This window comes from Neomonachus schauinslandi, chromosome 16 (genome assembly GCF_002201575.2).
Source record: "Neomonachus schauinslandi chromosome 16, ASM220157v2, whole genome shotgun sequence".
Lineage (NCBI taxonomy): Eukaryota > Metazoa > Chordata > Mammalia > Carnivora > Phocidae > Neomonachus > Neomonachus schauinslandi.
In genome coordinates, this window is record NC_058418.1 from 46,886,102 (window position 1) to 46,902,095 (window position 15,994).

At 37.2% G+C, this 15,994-nt stretch overlaps 1 protein-coding gene across 1 annotated transcript in view; it reads right to left on the bottom strand.

Moving 5' to 3' along the window:
- The window catches only part of LOC123326892 (contactin-associated protein-like 4), a 36,288-nt gene extending 21,736 nt beyond the window's left edge, over positions 1 to 14,552 (bottom strand). Inside the window, exons 1-3 of the mRNA XM_044922064.1 lie at positions 14,528 to 14,552; positions 11,003 to 11,173; positions 10,057 to 10,275 (exon numbers count right to left, since the gene is read on the bottom strand). Of these exons, the coding sequence (XP_044777999.1) occupies positions 10,057 to 10,275; positions 11,003 to 11,173; positions 14,528 to 14,552 (415 nt within the window). The remainder of the gene's footprint in view (positions 1 to 10,056; positions 10,276 to 11,002; positions 11,174 to 14,527) is intronic.
- Positions 14,553 to 15,994: the final 1,442 nt, after the last annotated feature.

The window sequence follows — 15,994 nt, forward strand, 5'->3', positions numbered from 1 at the left end:
ATATAAGTGTCACATGGAAGCCTTCTTAAAAATAAAGCCTTGCTCCAAGAAACACTGATTCTGTGGGCCAGAAATAAGGGCTGTGAATCGAACTAATCAACAAACCTCCCAGGAGGATCTTATTCAGGTGGTCCCTTGACCCCACATTTCATCAGCATGACCCTAATAAGAATGTAAGCTCAAAGAGGCCCTTGACCTGGTGTCCAGGAACACCATAAAGTAATACTCAGAACTTAAGTGGGAAAATAGTCCTCTAATCTAAATAGTCTGGATGGTTCTACCCAGAGGCGTTAGATGGTCACAGGTCCTCTAAAAAGGAGCTTTGTCGCTGAACAGATGATGCGGTCTCATGGCCAGGATCTTACACCTGCTGTGTACAGACTGCCTCTTCCTAGGACATGCTGGCTCCCTCCTTGACCACTTCACTTAGCACACTCCTCATCCAGCCTTCATCAGTTAACATCTCCTTATCCTCAAAGATTAAACAGGTTTGGTTTTTTTTAACCTTCAGAACCAAGAGTTGGCCAGAAAGACCCTACATAGGTCTTAGTCACCTTCTACCAGGTTTTACATCTTACCAAATGACTTTGTATATTATCAGCATATATCTGCGTCAATCACCCTGTACCCTAGCACAGAGAACTGTGCCTGACACAGAAGAGCTGTGCAGTAACGACTTATAATAACTAATTGATCAGCAATTGACATTAATAACTGATTATTAATAATCAGTTAATGCACTGGCTCATGAAACTGGATTATGCCATATGGGGGTGGGAGCTGGGTGCTTGGTGCTTCAGAGAGAGAACACTATTGGCCGCACAGGGTAGTTTGGGTCCCCAAGCCTGAGAATGAGGATAAAACCCAAGGAATATTTCTGAATCCATTAATTCTATATTTTTGAATAATGAAATACCATGAAGGGAAAACCAAAAGAATTTCTAAGAATTTTGGACTCATTTCACTAGTGGTATTTACAGTTCAGATTCATAGACATAAGGGTCCCCATTCAACCACCTGTACTTAAATTTGTGTATTGAAATTGCTTCAACTGACATAATTTGTGCCTCTTCTATGACGCACATACAATGAAGGCATATTTTTATTTATAAATCCAGATGCAGGATGCAATGGAGCCAGACATATTCCAATTCCAGTTTATGCGGGCATGGCAGGGATAAAGGAGTTCATCTCATCCCAGAGTCTCAGAATAGCTGACAATCTTCTTGTTTCCTTCCTCCTACATTTACTCTGTCTCCTTCCATTCCTGAAGTCTCTCTCCTCCCCTTATTCTTAGGACTCCTCTTCTTTTCCTTCCACATTAAAGCTGCTCCTCACCTTAGCTTCAGACCTCCCTATTCTCACACTCTGCTAACTCACCTCAATAGAATGTTGAGAGCTCAGAGTTAAGTCTTTGACCAAATTCTCTTAGCATCCTTGCTGGAATTTTCTTTGCTGGGTAAGGAAGCCCACAGCCTTGCTTTTAGCTTTGACCCGGGAACTCACTGGAGGAGAGTCCGGTGCTGGGAAGTCTGGATTACAGGTGGATTCCTGGTGTATTTCATTTATTTCATGTTATAGTACTTTAAATCATGATATATAGGTTATAGTACACAGTAATGTTAAATCATTGTCTGTTAAGCATTTGTCACTCTGAAGCAGCAAGTCTCTCTGCTTTAGGAGTTGAACTCCCTTTGCCAGTGACATCATAACTGAATAACATGGGAGTCCAACAGCTGAATACAATTCCTTTTCATCTGCCCCAGCTTGTTTATTCTTATTTGTTTTATTTTGCTCTAGATGATGAGGAACTAGAGGCATGAGAATTCCAGGGACAAGCCCATGGACACAGCTGAGGAAATATTAAAATAAACACAATCAGTTAGAGGCAGGAAAGGGCAAAACCCTACAGTTGGCCTTTTATTGCAAACTGTGTCTCCACACCAAAATATGGTCAAAAAAGGTAATTTTCATTTTCTTCTATTCCTTAGATCATTTTTGGTTTGAACAGCGTTTCAGTTCTGCCAGCTCTACGTAGGAGCTGTTCGCTGGTCATGGTGTCTGACATGGGAGGTACGGAACTATCTGCAACTGATCTTGCCCTCACAGAGCTCATGGTCTAGTAATAGATTTAGACAGGGAAACACGTGATGTTTATAATGGTAGAAATAGGTACCTGGTGAACAAGAAGGTCAGAGGATGGGGATATTAACAGGAAAAAACCTCCCACATATATGTATTAAATACATGTATTTCTAATAGAAGAAAATCAACACCCAGCCTTGCAAACAGGATTTCTGAATTGTGTACTTGTGAAGAGTTAATATTTACCTAATCAAATAGTTTATTTTTTTAAAGATTTTATTTATTTGAGAGAGAGAGAGACAGAGAGAAAGAGAGAGAGCACATGTGAGAAAGCATGATCAGGGAGAGGGGGGCAGAGAGAGAGGGAGAAGCAGACTCCCTGCTGAGCAGGGAGCCCGACGCGGGCCTTGATCCCAGGACCCAGAGATCATGACCTGAGCCCAAGGCAGACACTTACCTGACTGAGCCACCCAGGTACCCCCTTAATCAAATAGTTTTAAACTACATTTTCAAATTATCAGGAAAAACGTCTAATTAAACATAAGTATACATGTCATACATGTGCTGAGGATTTTTGCTTTACCATTAGGTTTCAAGTTAATAACTTCTTATTTTAAGAAGAACTATTCTGGAGAACACAGCCAATGTAAATAGTATTGAGCTTGAAAGCTTAATTAAAGATTCCAATGACTTTTCAGGTTAGAGTGGGTCCAATTAAAATGAGCTGCAGTTTGATTAATTGATTCTGGATGTTTCCACTGAGCTATTATGTTTGGAACTGTCTTCCAATTAATTTCCTATCAATTTACCTGCCATGCTTTATCAGATATAATGAATTCTGGAACTTCACAAACACTAGGTATCCTGTGAAACTAACGCCTAACCTTAGTTACTGAATCTGTTCACTTACGTAACAGTACTGGGATCTGCACCTAATAGGTGCACTAGGCAATGAACAGAGACTGAGTCCAACCCTTTTATCATGTTCATTACTCCCAGGAAGTGAGTCTAAGTGACAGATGCTATTGTCATGAAATACGAGCTGGCTCTTTCCCATGCCAATTTCTTTCTTTTTTTTTGAGCAGGAAGACCTTTAATTTTTTAATGGCAAATTATTTATGTGCTGTGCTTGAATGTTATTGAGGATTAACTGGGAACAACTGTATATTTGCCCAGGGGCCTTAGAAGAAAAAGAAATCAAGATCCCACATTTCTCTTTAAAATTTGGAGTTATAGAAACGTGTCTGGCAGAGTACAGGGACTCTCCCTAACCACGGTACTGCGGCCGAGAAAGGCAGCTAAGGCTCTGACCACTGAGATCAACCTGGAACGGGAAAGTGACAGCCCATGCAGGCTGGGCCCAGGACCAAGTGAGGGGATTGAAGGGAAAAAACGGTCTCCCGTATATTATGTATTGGATCTTTAGTCCTGGTCTACCCAGCCACCCTTGGGAAGGCTTAGCCTTGTAGAAATGGTGCATTAATGTACAGAGCTGTGAGACTGGACCCCAGCTATAATTTTGCCATGGAATGTTCCTCAGCGAACATAACCCTAGGAGAGCCCAGGGGAGGATGACTGTTCTCCCTCACGTTCAAAGAACTATTACGGCTGAAATAGGAAGGTAGTGTAAGCAACAGTGTCATAGGGCAGAAAACGCAGGCACTGTTCCCTGAACCAAAGTCAGTGGTGAGAACATGGCCTCGTGGTAATCCCAGCAGAAAAATGTGGGTCTATTTAGTTTTCTCACATGCCAAGGCCACAGCACCTCTCTGGTTTGACCTCCTAAGGCATATTTTAAAGAAATGAACTGTTGGTGGTATGAGTCATATTCTCTGCTCTTAAGAGATCCCATGTGAATTCTGATTTCAGTCAACAGTCACTAAGATTTGCTCATTAAACATGCAAAAGTACACTGAGCGCTTCTTAAGCTAATCGTGAAAAAGCCATCTAAGGAGGAGAGAAGAACACAATTGAAGTAAATGATATGATTGCATGAAAGAGAAATGTGGCTTTCATTGCACTGTGTTTTCGTGTGTGGGAACATATTTACACAAAAGAAAATCAGATTGCAATAAAAAGTATTCAAATGTAAAACTTTTTGACATGCTCATTCCAAAACTATTTTAGCCTATGAAAAGTGAACTAAAAGTAAAAAGACAAATCCTAGAATATATTATAATTAATAACCTCTGTTCATCAAAAGACACCATTACATATGCATATGAAAATACAATCCAAAGAGAGAAGAAATTTGGAATAAATGTATCTGGAATGAATCCAAAATATACACTGAATTCTTATAAATCTTTTTTTTTTTTTTAAGTAGGCTCCATGCCCAGTGTGGAACCCAACACAGGGCTTGAACTCACAACCACAAGATCAAGACCTAAGCTGAGATCAAGAGTCAGACACTTAACTGACTGAGCCACCCAGGGCCACCCCCCAACCCTCCTTAAAAAAAAAAAAAGAAGACAACCTTGTAGAAAATGGGCAACAGATTTGAACAGCCACATCATAAAGGAGGATATCCAAACGGTCAATAGCTATTTGGCAATGTCTCTTAATGCTTAACATATGCACATCTTATGACCCAGTAATTCCACTGTTAGGTACAGACCCAACATAAATACAAGTATATGTTCACCAAAGGACCAGTACAAGGATGTATTTATGGTATCCAACTTTACAAGTACACAAAAGCCCATCCACCGGAAATAAATCTAGCTTTGTACTGGTACTGTCAGTTTCCCAAAAGATCCCCAGGTGATACTCATGTGCAACAAAGGGTGAGAACCAACCTTCAGAGCTTCAATATGCTCAGAGCTCAACATTAACCTTTGTGTATGGCATTTAGAAATGGTTTGCTCCAGAAGTTCAATAAATATACATGGATTTGATGCAATTCAAATGCAATGCAAATGACTTCAGAGTCTATGTCAGGAGTTCTCACTTCTCCTTCAGGTCCTAGTCACAAAGTATTGAGATGGAGTTTGCCCCATTTAAAAACCTGTCAGTAAAAGAATTTAGATTGCAAACAAAAATTGCAGAGCTAGTTGAATGAAAATCAATTCAAGGCTAATTTAAGAAACTTCTAAGAAAAATGCTGAGTTTACAAACCAAAATAGAAAATGACCACTGTCACATTTCAGCTTAAAAAAATGATTGCTTCTTTTCTCTCCATCATTTCCATGGTTGGAGAATGTTTGCGGGGGAATGATAACAGCAGTGACTCTTGACATTGAGTCCTCGGTGTAACAGGGTCAAGGGCATATGTTTAATACAACAATTAACATCATGCCACTAAACTTATTTTTTAAAGTAATAAATAGCACCTCTGAATAGAACTGTTCAACTCAGGTCATAAATTACACACATACAGAAAGGAGAAAGTGAAAGAATGTGAAAAGGTCGGGAAAGACCCAGTGCCATAATTAAGAACAAGAATGGAGAAAGATGGGCAACAACTAGAAGGTGAATCATCGTTTTTATTACGAAAAGCAATGTGATGGTTGGGATATTTGGGGAAGGGGAGGAGATGGTCATTGCATTGCATTGGTGTTTACTGTTTCTAATTACATTCCTGTCAACTGTTTTCACTTGTTCATACAAGTGGTTTTATGTTCATTATTTTATTACTCCTTCAAGTTGCATGGCATCCTACAGTTTAGATGAACAGAAGACAATTGTTCCAATATTTGGAAGTACAGGGATTGTTCTGTTTTATAATTCTTTGGTGTAGACGAACACTAGTCCACCTCTGAAACTCTCATTTCCTTCTTTCTATTTCAATCATCATGTATCATTGTTGCTCAGCTGAATCACGTTTTTAATCATGCTTTCTATTTATTTTTACTGATTTTGCTCAGAAGGTAAAGCATCAGTCTTGCCTCAGAGTTTCACTCTGAGATGTGGACACACTTTACAACTGATTTTTAAGGGAGAGACTGAAGCCAGCAATTAAGAAAACATATTAGATGCTTTCAGGTTATCCCATTCCACTAGTCACTTCTGAGAGACCACCAAAATCCTTAAGCTCAAAAAAAAATGTAATGTCAATAAATATCAACATAGGCCTGGTTGTGGTAGCACAGTGAGGTAGAGAATATAACTGAAATCAAAATGAATATATATTCAAATAGCCACAACATTTTACTTGTAGGTAAAAGTGTTACAGATATATCGCAAACAAACAGTTCTATATTATCGAAATCTCTTATGTTTCATATTTGTAGTATTATAAAGTAACTTTATTTGGTATTTGAAATATTCCACAATAGTGTTAATGTTTTCTGCCAAATTTGTTTACAAACAAGAAGGTACATTTTTGGTAAAAGCTACTAAATGCTGAGATACTAACATTATCTTAGACCAACATTAGTCTTATAGTTTTGTCCCGTGTTTATAAAGATTCTGTTTCTATGTAACTTAAAACTATCATCATCATCGTCTGGACTCAAACATTTTTTTAGGAGCAGAAGTTATACTATAGACTTACTCTTTACAGTTATATTTATCTCATTAATATATCCTGATACCCTAAAACGAATGACAGTCATTATGCATACTTAAAAATACTGATTAGCCATAATTATTTTTAAGATGGATGGGTGAACTACAAATTAAACTCTTGAACTTGCAAGTAAGGGGAATGAAATTACCCTTTAAAATCTGAACCAGAAGATTAATTCTGTTGAATCAGAGCAGAGACTCCCAGTCATCCACAGAGTCATGGCTCGGAGAACAGACTTAACTCTAGAATATTGTAAGGTATTCATACATGGGGAAACAGTGTCCAAGACAGGGTCCCTTCAATATTTGACTGTGTGCTGGCACAGAACATATGAACAAAGAAGCCCAATTTCCTGGGAATGTGTGATTGTGGGATGGGTGGAATCTCACTGAAGAAAAGGGAGGAAGGGGAATATTTTCTCTGGGCTGTGAAGAAGGACCAGCAGTCTTTTGCAGCCTGGCAGGACTATGGTTTGTAGGGCTTATAGTATATATAATCCAGACTGAAGGGTCAGGGAACAGCTTGAATCATCTTACAAATTATGATAAAGGAAGAAAACAAGAAACGCGAACTTCAGTTGAAATTGAAAACTGAGAAATGATGCGAGGATCCCAGACACCTACAAAGTGTCTTGTCCCCGAGAAGATTAGCAGGGCTAAGAAGTAACATACTAACAGCAACAACCCATCCAGCACAAGTTGTATACGTCTACACTTAAAGTATGGCCCACCACTGGTTTTCACCATCTCCTCTCCAGCCCCTGCCACCACTAACTCCCACAGGGACCACAAATCCAAATTCTTCAACACTGTCTCACAAGACCCAGCATATAACTTGACCATGATTGACACCACGCTTTCCCTCAGACTGACTCTTCCCTCCGGCCACAATGGCTTCCTCCTTGCTCCCTGACTCCTAAAGCTCCTCCTCTTCACGTCAAGCATGGTCCCTCTGCCAGTAATTCTCTCCCTTCAGATGTTCACAGGTTCCCTCTTCTACTTTCTCTGGCCTCTCTTCAAAGGTAAGGTCCTCAGAGGACACTCCCCTGACCACCCTACTTCAAGTAGAAGCCCCCCAACCCAAGTCATTTCCTGACATTTTATATTATTTATCATTATCTGAAGCTGTATGCACACACACAGACACACAAATATATGTGTGTGCGTGCATGTACAAAATGTGTGATATTAATAAATATATTATAAATAATATCTATTTTGTCTTACTACTTACTCTTTTATTGGTTGCCTCTTGTCTCCCACTGAAACATACTACCAGGAATGCAGAGAGCTACTTTTTGGTCTTAGTAAGTGTTATATCAAGTTAGTTCTAATTTTTTCTGATTTTTTACTAGTTTTTTACCCACTTTGCACTAATTTGGTATAACCTTTTAAATTATAATTTAACCCCCATTGAAGTATTTTCATCTAGAAATTCAAAAAATATTCTGATTTGTGTGAAAGTAATGTTTCAAACTGAGAAATTAATATTTTGTTGTGTAAGTATAGTTTTTATTAATTTGGTTGGGGCCCTTTCGCACGACAGAGGTCCACTCATGTGGCAGAGGTAAAGATAAAAAGAAGACCCTGATGTGCCTCTCCCTAAGCCTTTTAAAAAACAGGAGTCCTTCTTTCAATGTCATCACAGTAACCTTGTCAATTTTCTTGGTTACCTATGAGTAAAAAGAAGGGAACTATATAAACAGATTTTTATTAATAGTGGATGTAACAATTTTTTCAGAGATCTTTCTGCTTTTCTTTTTAGTTGTCAGTGACTTGACTTAAACATAGTAATGACTTTGGTTTATAAAACGTTCACACAGGCAGTCCTTGGATTTGAACACATATGGGAATATCAAAAGCCTAACCAAATGCCACCATAAAGATGAAATCTCTTAGGTATATTTATTAAAATTATAACACATAATTGATGGCAAAAGACTCAAGTCTGTTCCAACACAGTCTTCTGATATAATAACAGTACTTCTAACCATTACAACTACCTGAAATCAAATTAAGGCCAGGATTCTTATCACACACACTATATAGTGACTTCATTTCTATGAAGTTAAAATTCACACAAAGGATGAAAGTTCATGTTCAGGCGAACTGCAACAGATTTCACTGAAAAAATTCGAGGACTGTTTCAGCCTCCTCAATTTCCAAGAATAGTAAGGCTACTTCCAAGATACTGACAGATTTTAAATTGCCATACCTTTGGTTGCAGCCATCTCTCAGTTTTTGTATATCAAGAAATATCTACGTCAGTTTCCTGACTGAGTTTCTAGCATGTTACTAAAAGAAAAGTTATGTATTCCAAGTATTCCTTACTATTTCCATACCCTTAAAGAAGTCAGTTGAGTGGCTGCAAGATCATGATTAGATTGTCTATTACAGTGCCCTACTCATAGAGGCTGCTCATTAACTATTTATTGAATGAAAGAATTAATGATAGAATAAGGAGTATATAAATTCACTAGAAATCCCAAATGTCTCTTAGTCAAATAAGTCACAAATTGGCTTATCTTTTGCAGTGAGAGTAATAAAACAAGACTATTAAGCAATAAAAGATGTAATGGGAATCTGTTGAATTTTGTTCTAAAACATAACTCTTAAAAATGCTTGAAACATAATTTCTGATCATTTATAATTTATTCTGCTTTATAGGGTTGTTGTACCCTTATTTACATTAAAATATATGAGAAGTGATCAAGTAAGAAATAATTCCTGAACTTAATGGTCGATGAGTTCTATAAAGTAATTAGCAAAGATTGAAAATAAAACAAACACTTCCAGAAGGATTCCACTATCAAGTCTACACATACCAAGGGAATGTATTTAGGCAATAAAGGAATATCTGGATATAAGCATGAGGTAGGTGATCAGAAGGTATCCGAAAAGTGGGCAAAATGAGAGACACCAGCAGAAGAACTGATGATTTATACGTTTTGCTCCTGCTTTTCTTTTTTTCCTCTATTGGCCTGTTCTTTTACAGGGGTCCCTGTCTGGCATCAGGCGGAACTACACGGAGGGTTCCTTAAATCCCCTGAGAACAGAGATAAACACCCCCCAACAAAACACTAAAAGCACTAATGTAAGAAATAAAACAAAACAAAACCAAAACCAAAAAAACCCAAACTGGAACCAATTACATAATCTGTAATATTAAGAATCCAGGTTTAGGAATGAATCAAACACAAATTCAAATCTCATTTACTAGGTAGATTTCTGAAAGCAAGGTATTTCAATCCCTTGTGCCTCAGTTAGTTCATCAGTAAAATGGGGTTAACCCATTTCACAGACTGGTTATGAGGGAAAAATAAAACACCTGGCACGCCTAGAACATAGGTTCTCAATAAACAGTGGCTTGTTGTGGTTATCAGTTGGTATTATTTCATTTTGGCCCACCTCTACACTTAGGTCATAGAGTTCAATGACAAACTACCTCCCAACAGAACCTACCCACGAAGAGCTGACTGTTGAGCTGTAAAAGGATGTGCCCATCAGTGGGAGCAGGCTGTGTCTTCGGTAAGAGCTGATCCACTTGAAGAGATGCCTCTTTCATGTTCCTTTCCACCCTGACGTGGTGCCACTGGTTGTCGTTGAAATGAGTGGGTGACTGCACCGAGATTTCAAAAGGTCCATTCCCCACATCAAATGAAAAGGTCACTACTGCTGGAGCTGGAAATAGGAGATAGGAAGATTGTTCCAGTTAGTCCCTGTGGTGGACAGAGGAGTCCTCAACACACTTAGGAATAGCACCATGGCATGGCAATCATGAAATATAAAGGTAACGGCTTAAATCTTACAGAAGGAACCGATGACATCAGTCAAGAATAGACGTGGAATGAGAACAGAAAATCCATTTGGAAAAAAACCCCAGATTTTAAGAAACTCATCCTCAGAGTTAATTTTGCATATCGATAGAGCAAAGCTATTAAGCCAGAACAAGAAAACTATATAGCATCTGGCATTTTATGTAAAAATTTTTACAATGATTCAAAGTTTATCTAATTTTAAAAGCACGTAATATACATTTGATAATAAGATACTAATAGTGGCCTAAGAGTATACCAAAATTATATGGCATACAAAATTAAATGGCTGGTCAATTTAATTAAGTAATTCTGTAATTACCTGAGAATTGAGTATTTAAAAAGTTTTAATTATTGGGATTTAAAACCCTAATTCAATTGGTTCTACAGAATACTAATTATTTTCCCAAATTATTGCGTTATATATTAAATTATTTTCTAGCAGAAAGGCTAACTTAATATCATAGATTTTTTTCAAAAGGACACAGTGAAAAGATTTAGGTGATAAAGTAGAAACACAGTAGTTTAACAATTAGTTAAAGGATTTACTATTAAATAGAATCCCACAAGCTTCTAAGGAAAAGGAGACTCACAGCGTAGCTCTATCCTTATAAAATCGGTAATCCCCAGGTTCTCTAAAAATACCCCAGATGAAGCTGTTGTCTTAAAAAAGAAAGACACATCTGCACTAAGTTCTCCATGGAAAGTAGGAAAATGAAGGTATGAAGCCTCAGTATTGAAGGAAGCTGAATTCCAAAATGACCCTGTTTAAAAAAAAAAAAAAAGGAAAAAATCAAAAAGAAAAATTCATAAAATAAAATGAATGGCATAATTACATTTTCTATTTTTAGCATTTATACAAACCTGCTTTTCTTTTTTCTATTAACTATATAGTACACAGGATGGGAGCCCAAGGATTGCAATCCTGGATTCCTTCCAACATAGGAGAGAAATGAACACTGCAGAAATGGTCTGAATGTTATATTTTATATAAGAAAATCAGCCTCACCCTAAACACCACCCTCTGCCCTAAGTGATATAAGAATCTGCCAACTATTGATTAATAGACTGAATTTTTTGTATAACTTGAAAATTGAAACACCTACATTCCTTTGAATAACAAAAAATCTAAAGAAGCTCAAAGCATTTTTTTGTTCTGACACTTCTAATACACACACTCCACAGAGTTACACCCTCAACTAACTGTTTTCATTAATGGGCTTTGCGATTTTCTAAACTGAGACTGGCATTCGAAATATTCTCAACTAATTAACGATCAAGACACTACTTAGTCTGTGCTATGCTGATCTCCTCATGAAAATGCTCTTCTCATTCAAAATTACCTTCTACTTCGCGTGTAATAGTGAAGTAGATAAACAGCAGGAAAGGACTCTGAAAAAGTTGAAAAATGCTCAATATAAGGAGAAAAATGGGTAAAAGGCTGGGGTATAAATTAAGAGATCTGAGAAAAACTTATGTGGACTATAATTTAATTATGCTTTCTGTCCACAGGCAACTTCTGATCTTCACTTTTCCCATTCATTTTGCTGGTGCTGTATCGACAACTTTCCTTTTGGAAAAATACCGTGGGGCTCCTATAGCTGACCGTTTGGGAAATAAAATATAAATGCAGTGGCACGAGGTGGCAGGAGTGAGATCCAAGTGGCTATGTGTGGTTGATGAGAAACACCATCAGAGAAACCAACTATGTATTGCTGCTACCACCAGCAAGTTCTCGACACATCAACCATGAACATGTATCTTGAGTTTGAAGCAACTGCCTCCATACACACTCACAACATTGGATAAAATTCTACCTAAACTACCTTTCTCGAAGACGTATTGATCCGCTGAAGTTAGAAAACAGTAATTTCAAAACAATGGCTCATTATGTTTGCAGGGAACAGATACCTAGAGTTAAAAAATCACAGACTCGACTCAGCTTTTATCTGTTCCTTAGATTTTAATTTATTTTGTATAAATTCCGGACCGAACAAGCAGTGGTTGTATCTATTTTACTTTTTCTGTTTTTCTTAGGGACCTCATTCAAAAGTCAATTCTCAGCTCATCTGTGAACAATTTTAGAGTTGAATTTATTCAGCTGAGAATATACTTTGAGGGCTTTTTTTCCCCCCTAAAGCCAAATGAAACTGCCTATTATCTGAGTTTGCCAAGCCTAGTCCTTATTTCCATTTTACAATTATTTCTATGATGAGACATTTGGATCTCTAGGAAAGAACGCAAGAAAATGCAAAATACCAAGTCAGGTATAACAACACCTTTGTGTTCTTAAAAGCTCTTACCTGTCCCATTTTTAAAAGGGATTAAATGCCTTTCTGTTGAATGTGATATACATGAAAATTAAAGTTGTAACTCTAAATTATGGAATATTATTGAATCTTATTCATTTGGTCAGATTTAAAAGAACACTCAGAATTCCTTAAAGGTCTAAATTAGATAATATCATTATAAAACATAATACTTCAGATGTTTCATTTATATATCACAACTAACCCAATAAAGCATCCTATCGAAGGCTTCAGGGAACTGGTTGAAACAAAGGAACAACTCTTTGAACTGCTGCTATCTTTACAATGAATGCTTTTACAGCAATGAAAACAATTTATTACCTTAGGTAGCTCAAACATTCTCACACACATAATCGTGCCTATTTTGTCTAGTTAGCAAACCTTATTGTGCAGATTCACAATAGGTAAAAAATAGAGAACATTTTATTGGAGCAAGAAATTGCTGCTAATTCAAAACAATTATAAAGAAAGCAAAGGCCAATACTTCCACGATCGAATAATGTTTATGGCATATGATACCTCAGCTCTTTACAGACTGTGCTATTAGGAAGCACCCAGGAGAATGTGAACTGCCTCAGAGAAAGGAGGGGAGAGGGAGGGCGGCAGAGCAGAGCCCAGCAGGCGGGCACCAGCAGGAAGCTGCAGGTCTTTTGAAGAAAGTTTCTGGCTAAAGTGGCTTAAAAATCCTTAAGCTGCACCAGTAGCAACTTTGAATGCAATCACTTGCTGGATTCTTCAGGAGAGTTAGACCCCTTTTATTAGCCCAACAAAAACAAATCATGATGTGTTATTCTATGTGATTCACTAGTAATAGTAAATAATTTTAAGTAATTAATAATTAATATATTTTCAATTCAATTCAGTATAGGGTACTAAAAATTTGGAAAGATTCCTTCAGGAATTCCACCTTTTATCTTTCAAAAAAAAAAGAAAAGTAACGGATAATGGGATCCGTTGAAGAAGAAGAGGTACGAAGGATTTAATTCCATACACAAAGTAAAAAGAGCTCATTTAGGAAAATTAACTAGGTAAAATGCCAAGATTAGAAGTAATTTAAAAAATATTCCTTCTGCTAAGCTTTTATTTATATCATGAATAGATTATCCTTTTAAAATAACAGTTATAGAGACAAAAAGTAGATTAGTGGTTTTCTAGGACTGGGGAGAAAGGCAATTGGAGAATGATAGGCGCTAACGGGTGGAGAGTTCTCTTTGCGTGACAAAAATGTTCTTAAATTGATCGCGGTAATGATTATACAATGTTATAAATATACTATAAGCCATTGAGTAGTTCATTTTACATACATGAATTGTATGGTATATAAGTTATATCACAAAAAAGCTGTTTTTAAAAAAGGACAATATTTGAAAAAGCTGTTATTTTTTAAGGCGCTGTGTTTTACTTTTAAAAGCAGAATGCATATGACATGCAACCCTACCTTTCTTTCTTTCTTTCTTGAGGTATGATTGACATGTAAAGAGCTGTGCATATTTAATGTATAAAACTCGGTAAGTTTGGTAACACTACCATTCTTTAAAGTAAATAAAATGAAGTAAAATATAGAAACTCCAAGGCAAGGGATAATTTACTAGTCAAACGGATCTTTCTAGAATGTGTAAGAATCATTTGTAAAAGCCAGAAATATACTTTCTCTCATTAGAATTTTTATTTTGAGATAACTCTAGATTCTCATGTAGTTGTAAGAAATAATACAGAAAGATTCTGTGTACCCTTTAGCTGGTTTTCTCCAAAGGTAACATCTTGCAAAACCATAGCACACTATTGAAACCAGAATGTTGACACTGATACCAGTCAAGATGCAGGACATCTGCATCATTGCAAGTATTCCTCATGCTTCTCTTTTATAGCCACACCCACTTCTCTCCTGCCTCACCCCTTCTGTAACCTTATGACAACCCCTAGTCAGTTCTCTGAGGTCATCTGAAGAATGTCCTATAAATAAAGGCATACAGTATGTAGCCCCTTGAGATTAACATATTTTTCACTCAGATTTACTCCCTGAAGATAAGACAGGTTTATGTGTGTCAGTAATTCATTTCTTCTTATTGCTGAGCAGCATTCCATGTATGGAAAATCAGTTTGACCATTCTCCTATTGAAAGACATCTGGATTCTTTCTAGTTTTCAGCAATTACGAACAAAGCTGCTATAAACACCCAGGTACAAGTTTTTATATGAATATAAATTCTCAGTTCTCTGGGATAATGCCCAGGAATACAGTCCCTGAGTCGTATGGAGAGTTGCAATGTTTTACTTTTTAGGAAACTGCCAGACTCCTTTCCAGAATGGCTATATCATTTATACCCCCACCAGCAATGTGTGAGTGATCAGGTTTCTTCATGTCCTGGCTGAATTCCTGTCACTACTTTTGTTTCAGCCATTTGCAAGGTATGCAGTGACATCTCATTGTGGTTTTGATACACATTTTCCAGTAGCTAATGATTTTGAGTATCTTTTTGTGTGTTTAATTGCCATTTGTGGCCTTTTAGTGAAATCTCTCTTCATGTCTTTTATCCATTATATCTCTGGCTTGCAGAAGGCCACCTTCTCACATGGCCTTTCCTCTGTGCACAGGTGGGAAGAGAGAACTCTCTGGTGTCCCTTTCTCTTCATATAAGCACACCAGTCCAACCAAATTAGGGCCCCACCTTTATGACCTCATTTAACTTGAATTACCTCCTTAAAGACCCTACCACTTAATACAGTTACATTGGAGTTAGAGCTTCAACATATAAACTTTGGGGTGGGGAAACAATTCAATCCATAACATCCATATTTTAATTGGATTGTTTCTTTTTTTCACTGTTGATTTCTGAGGGTTCTTTATATATTCTAGTTACTAGTCCTTTGTCAATTCTCAGTCTTCATCTTACTTAACCTATCGAAAACAATTAACATAGTTTATTATTTTCCCCTCCTTGAAACATTTTCTTCACTTGGATCCAGAACACCAACACTCTTTTGCCTTTCTCATTAGTGCTATAATTCTGTTTTTCTTTCTTCCTCCTCACCTCCTCAACCTATTAATGGTGGAACACCCCCAGTTCCTATCATTACACTTCTCCATCCACAATGACTCCTGCTGGTCCATTTCATGGCTTTAAATATGCTGATGACTTACAAATACATATCCGAAGCCTGGAACTCTCAAACTAACAACTCCACATCTCTAGCTGAACCATCTCAACTTTAATATGTTCAAAAACTGAGTTCTTCATATTCTTCTCCAACTCCTTGACCCCAGCAATATTCTCCC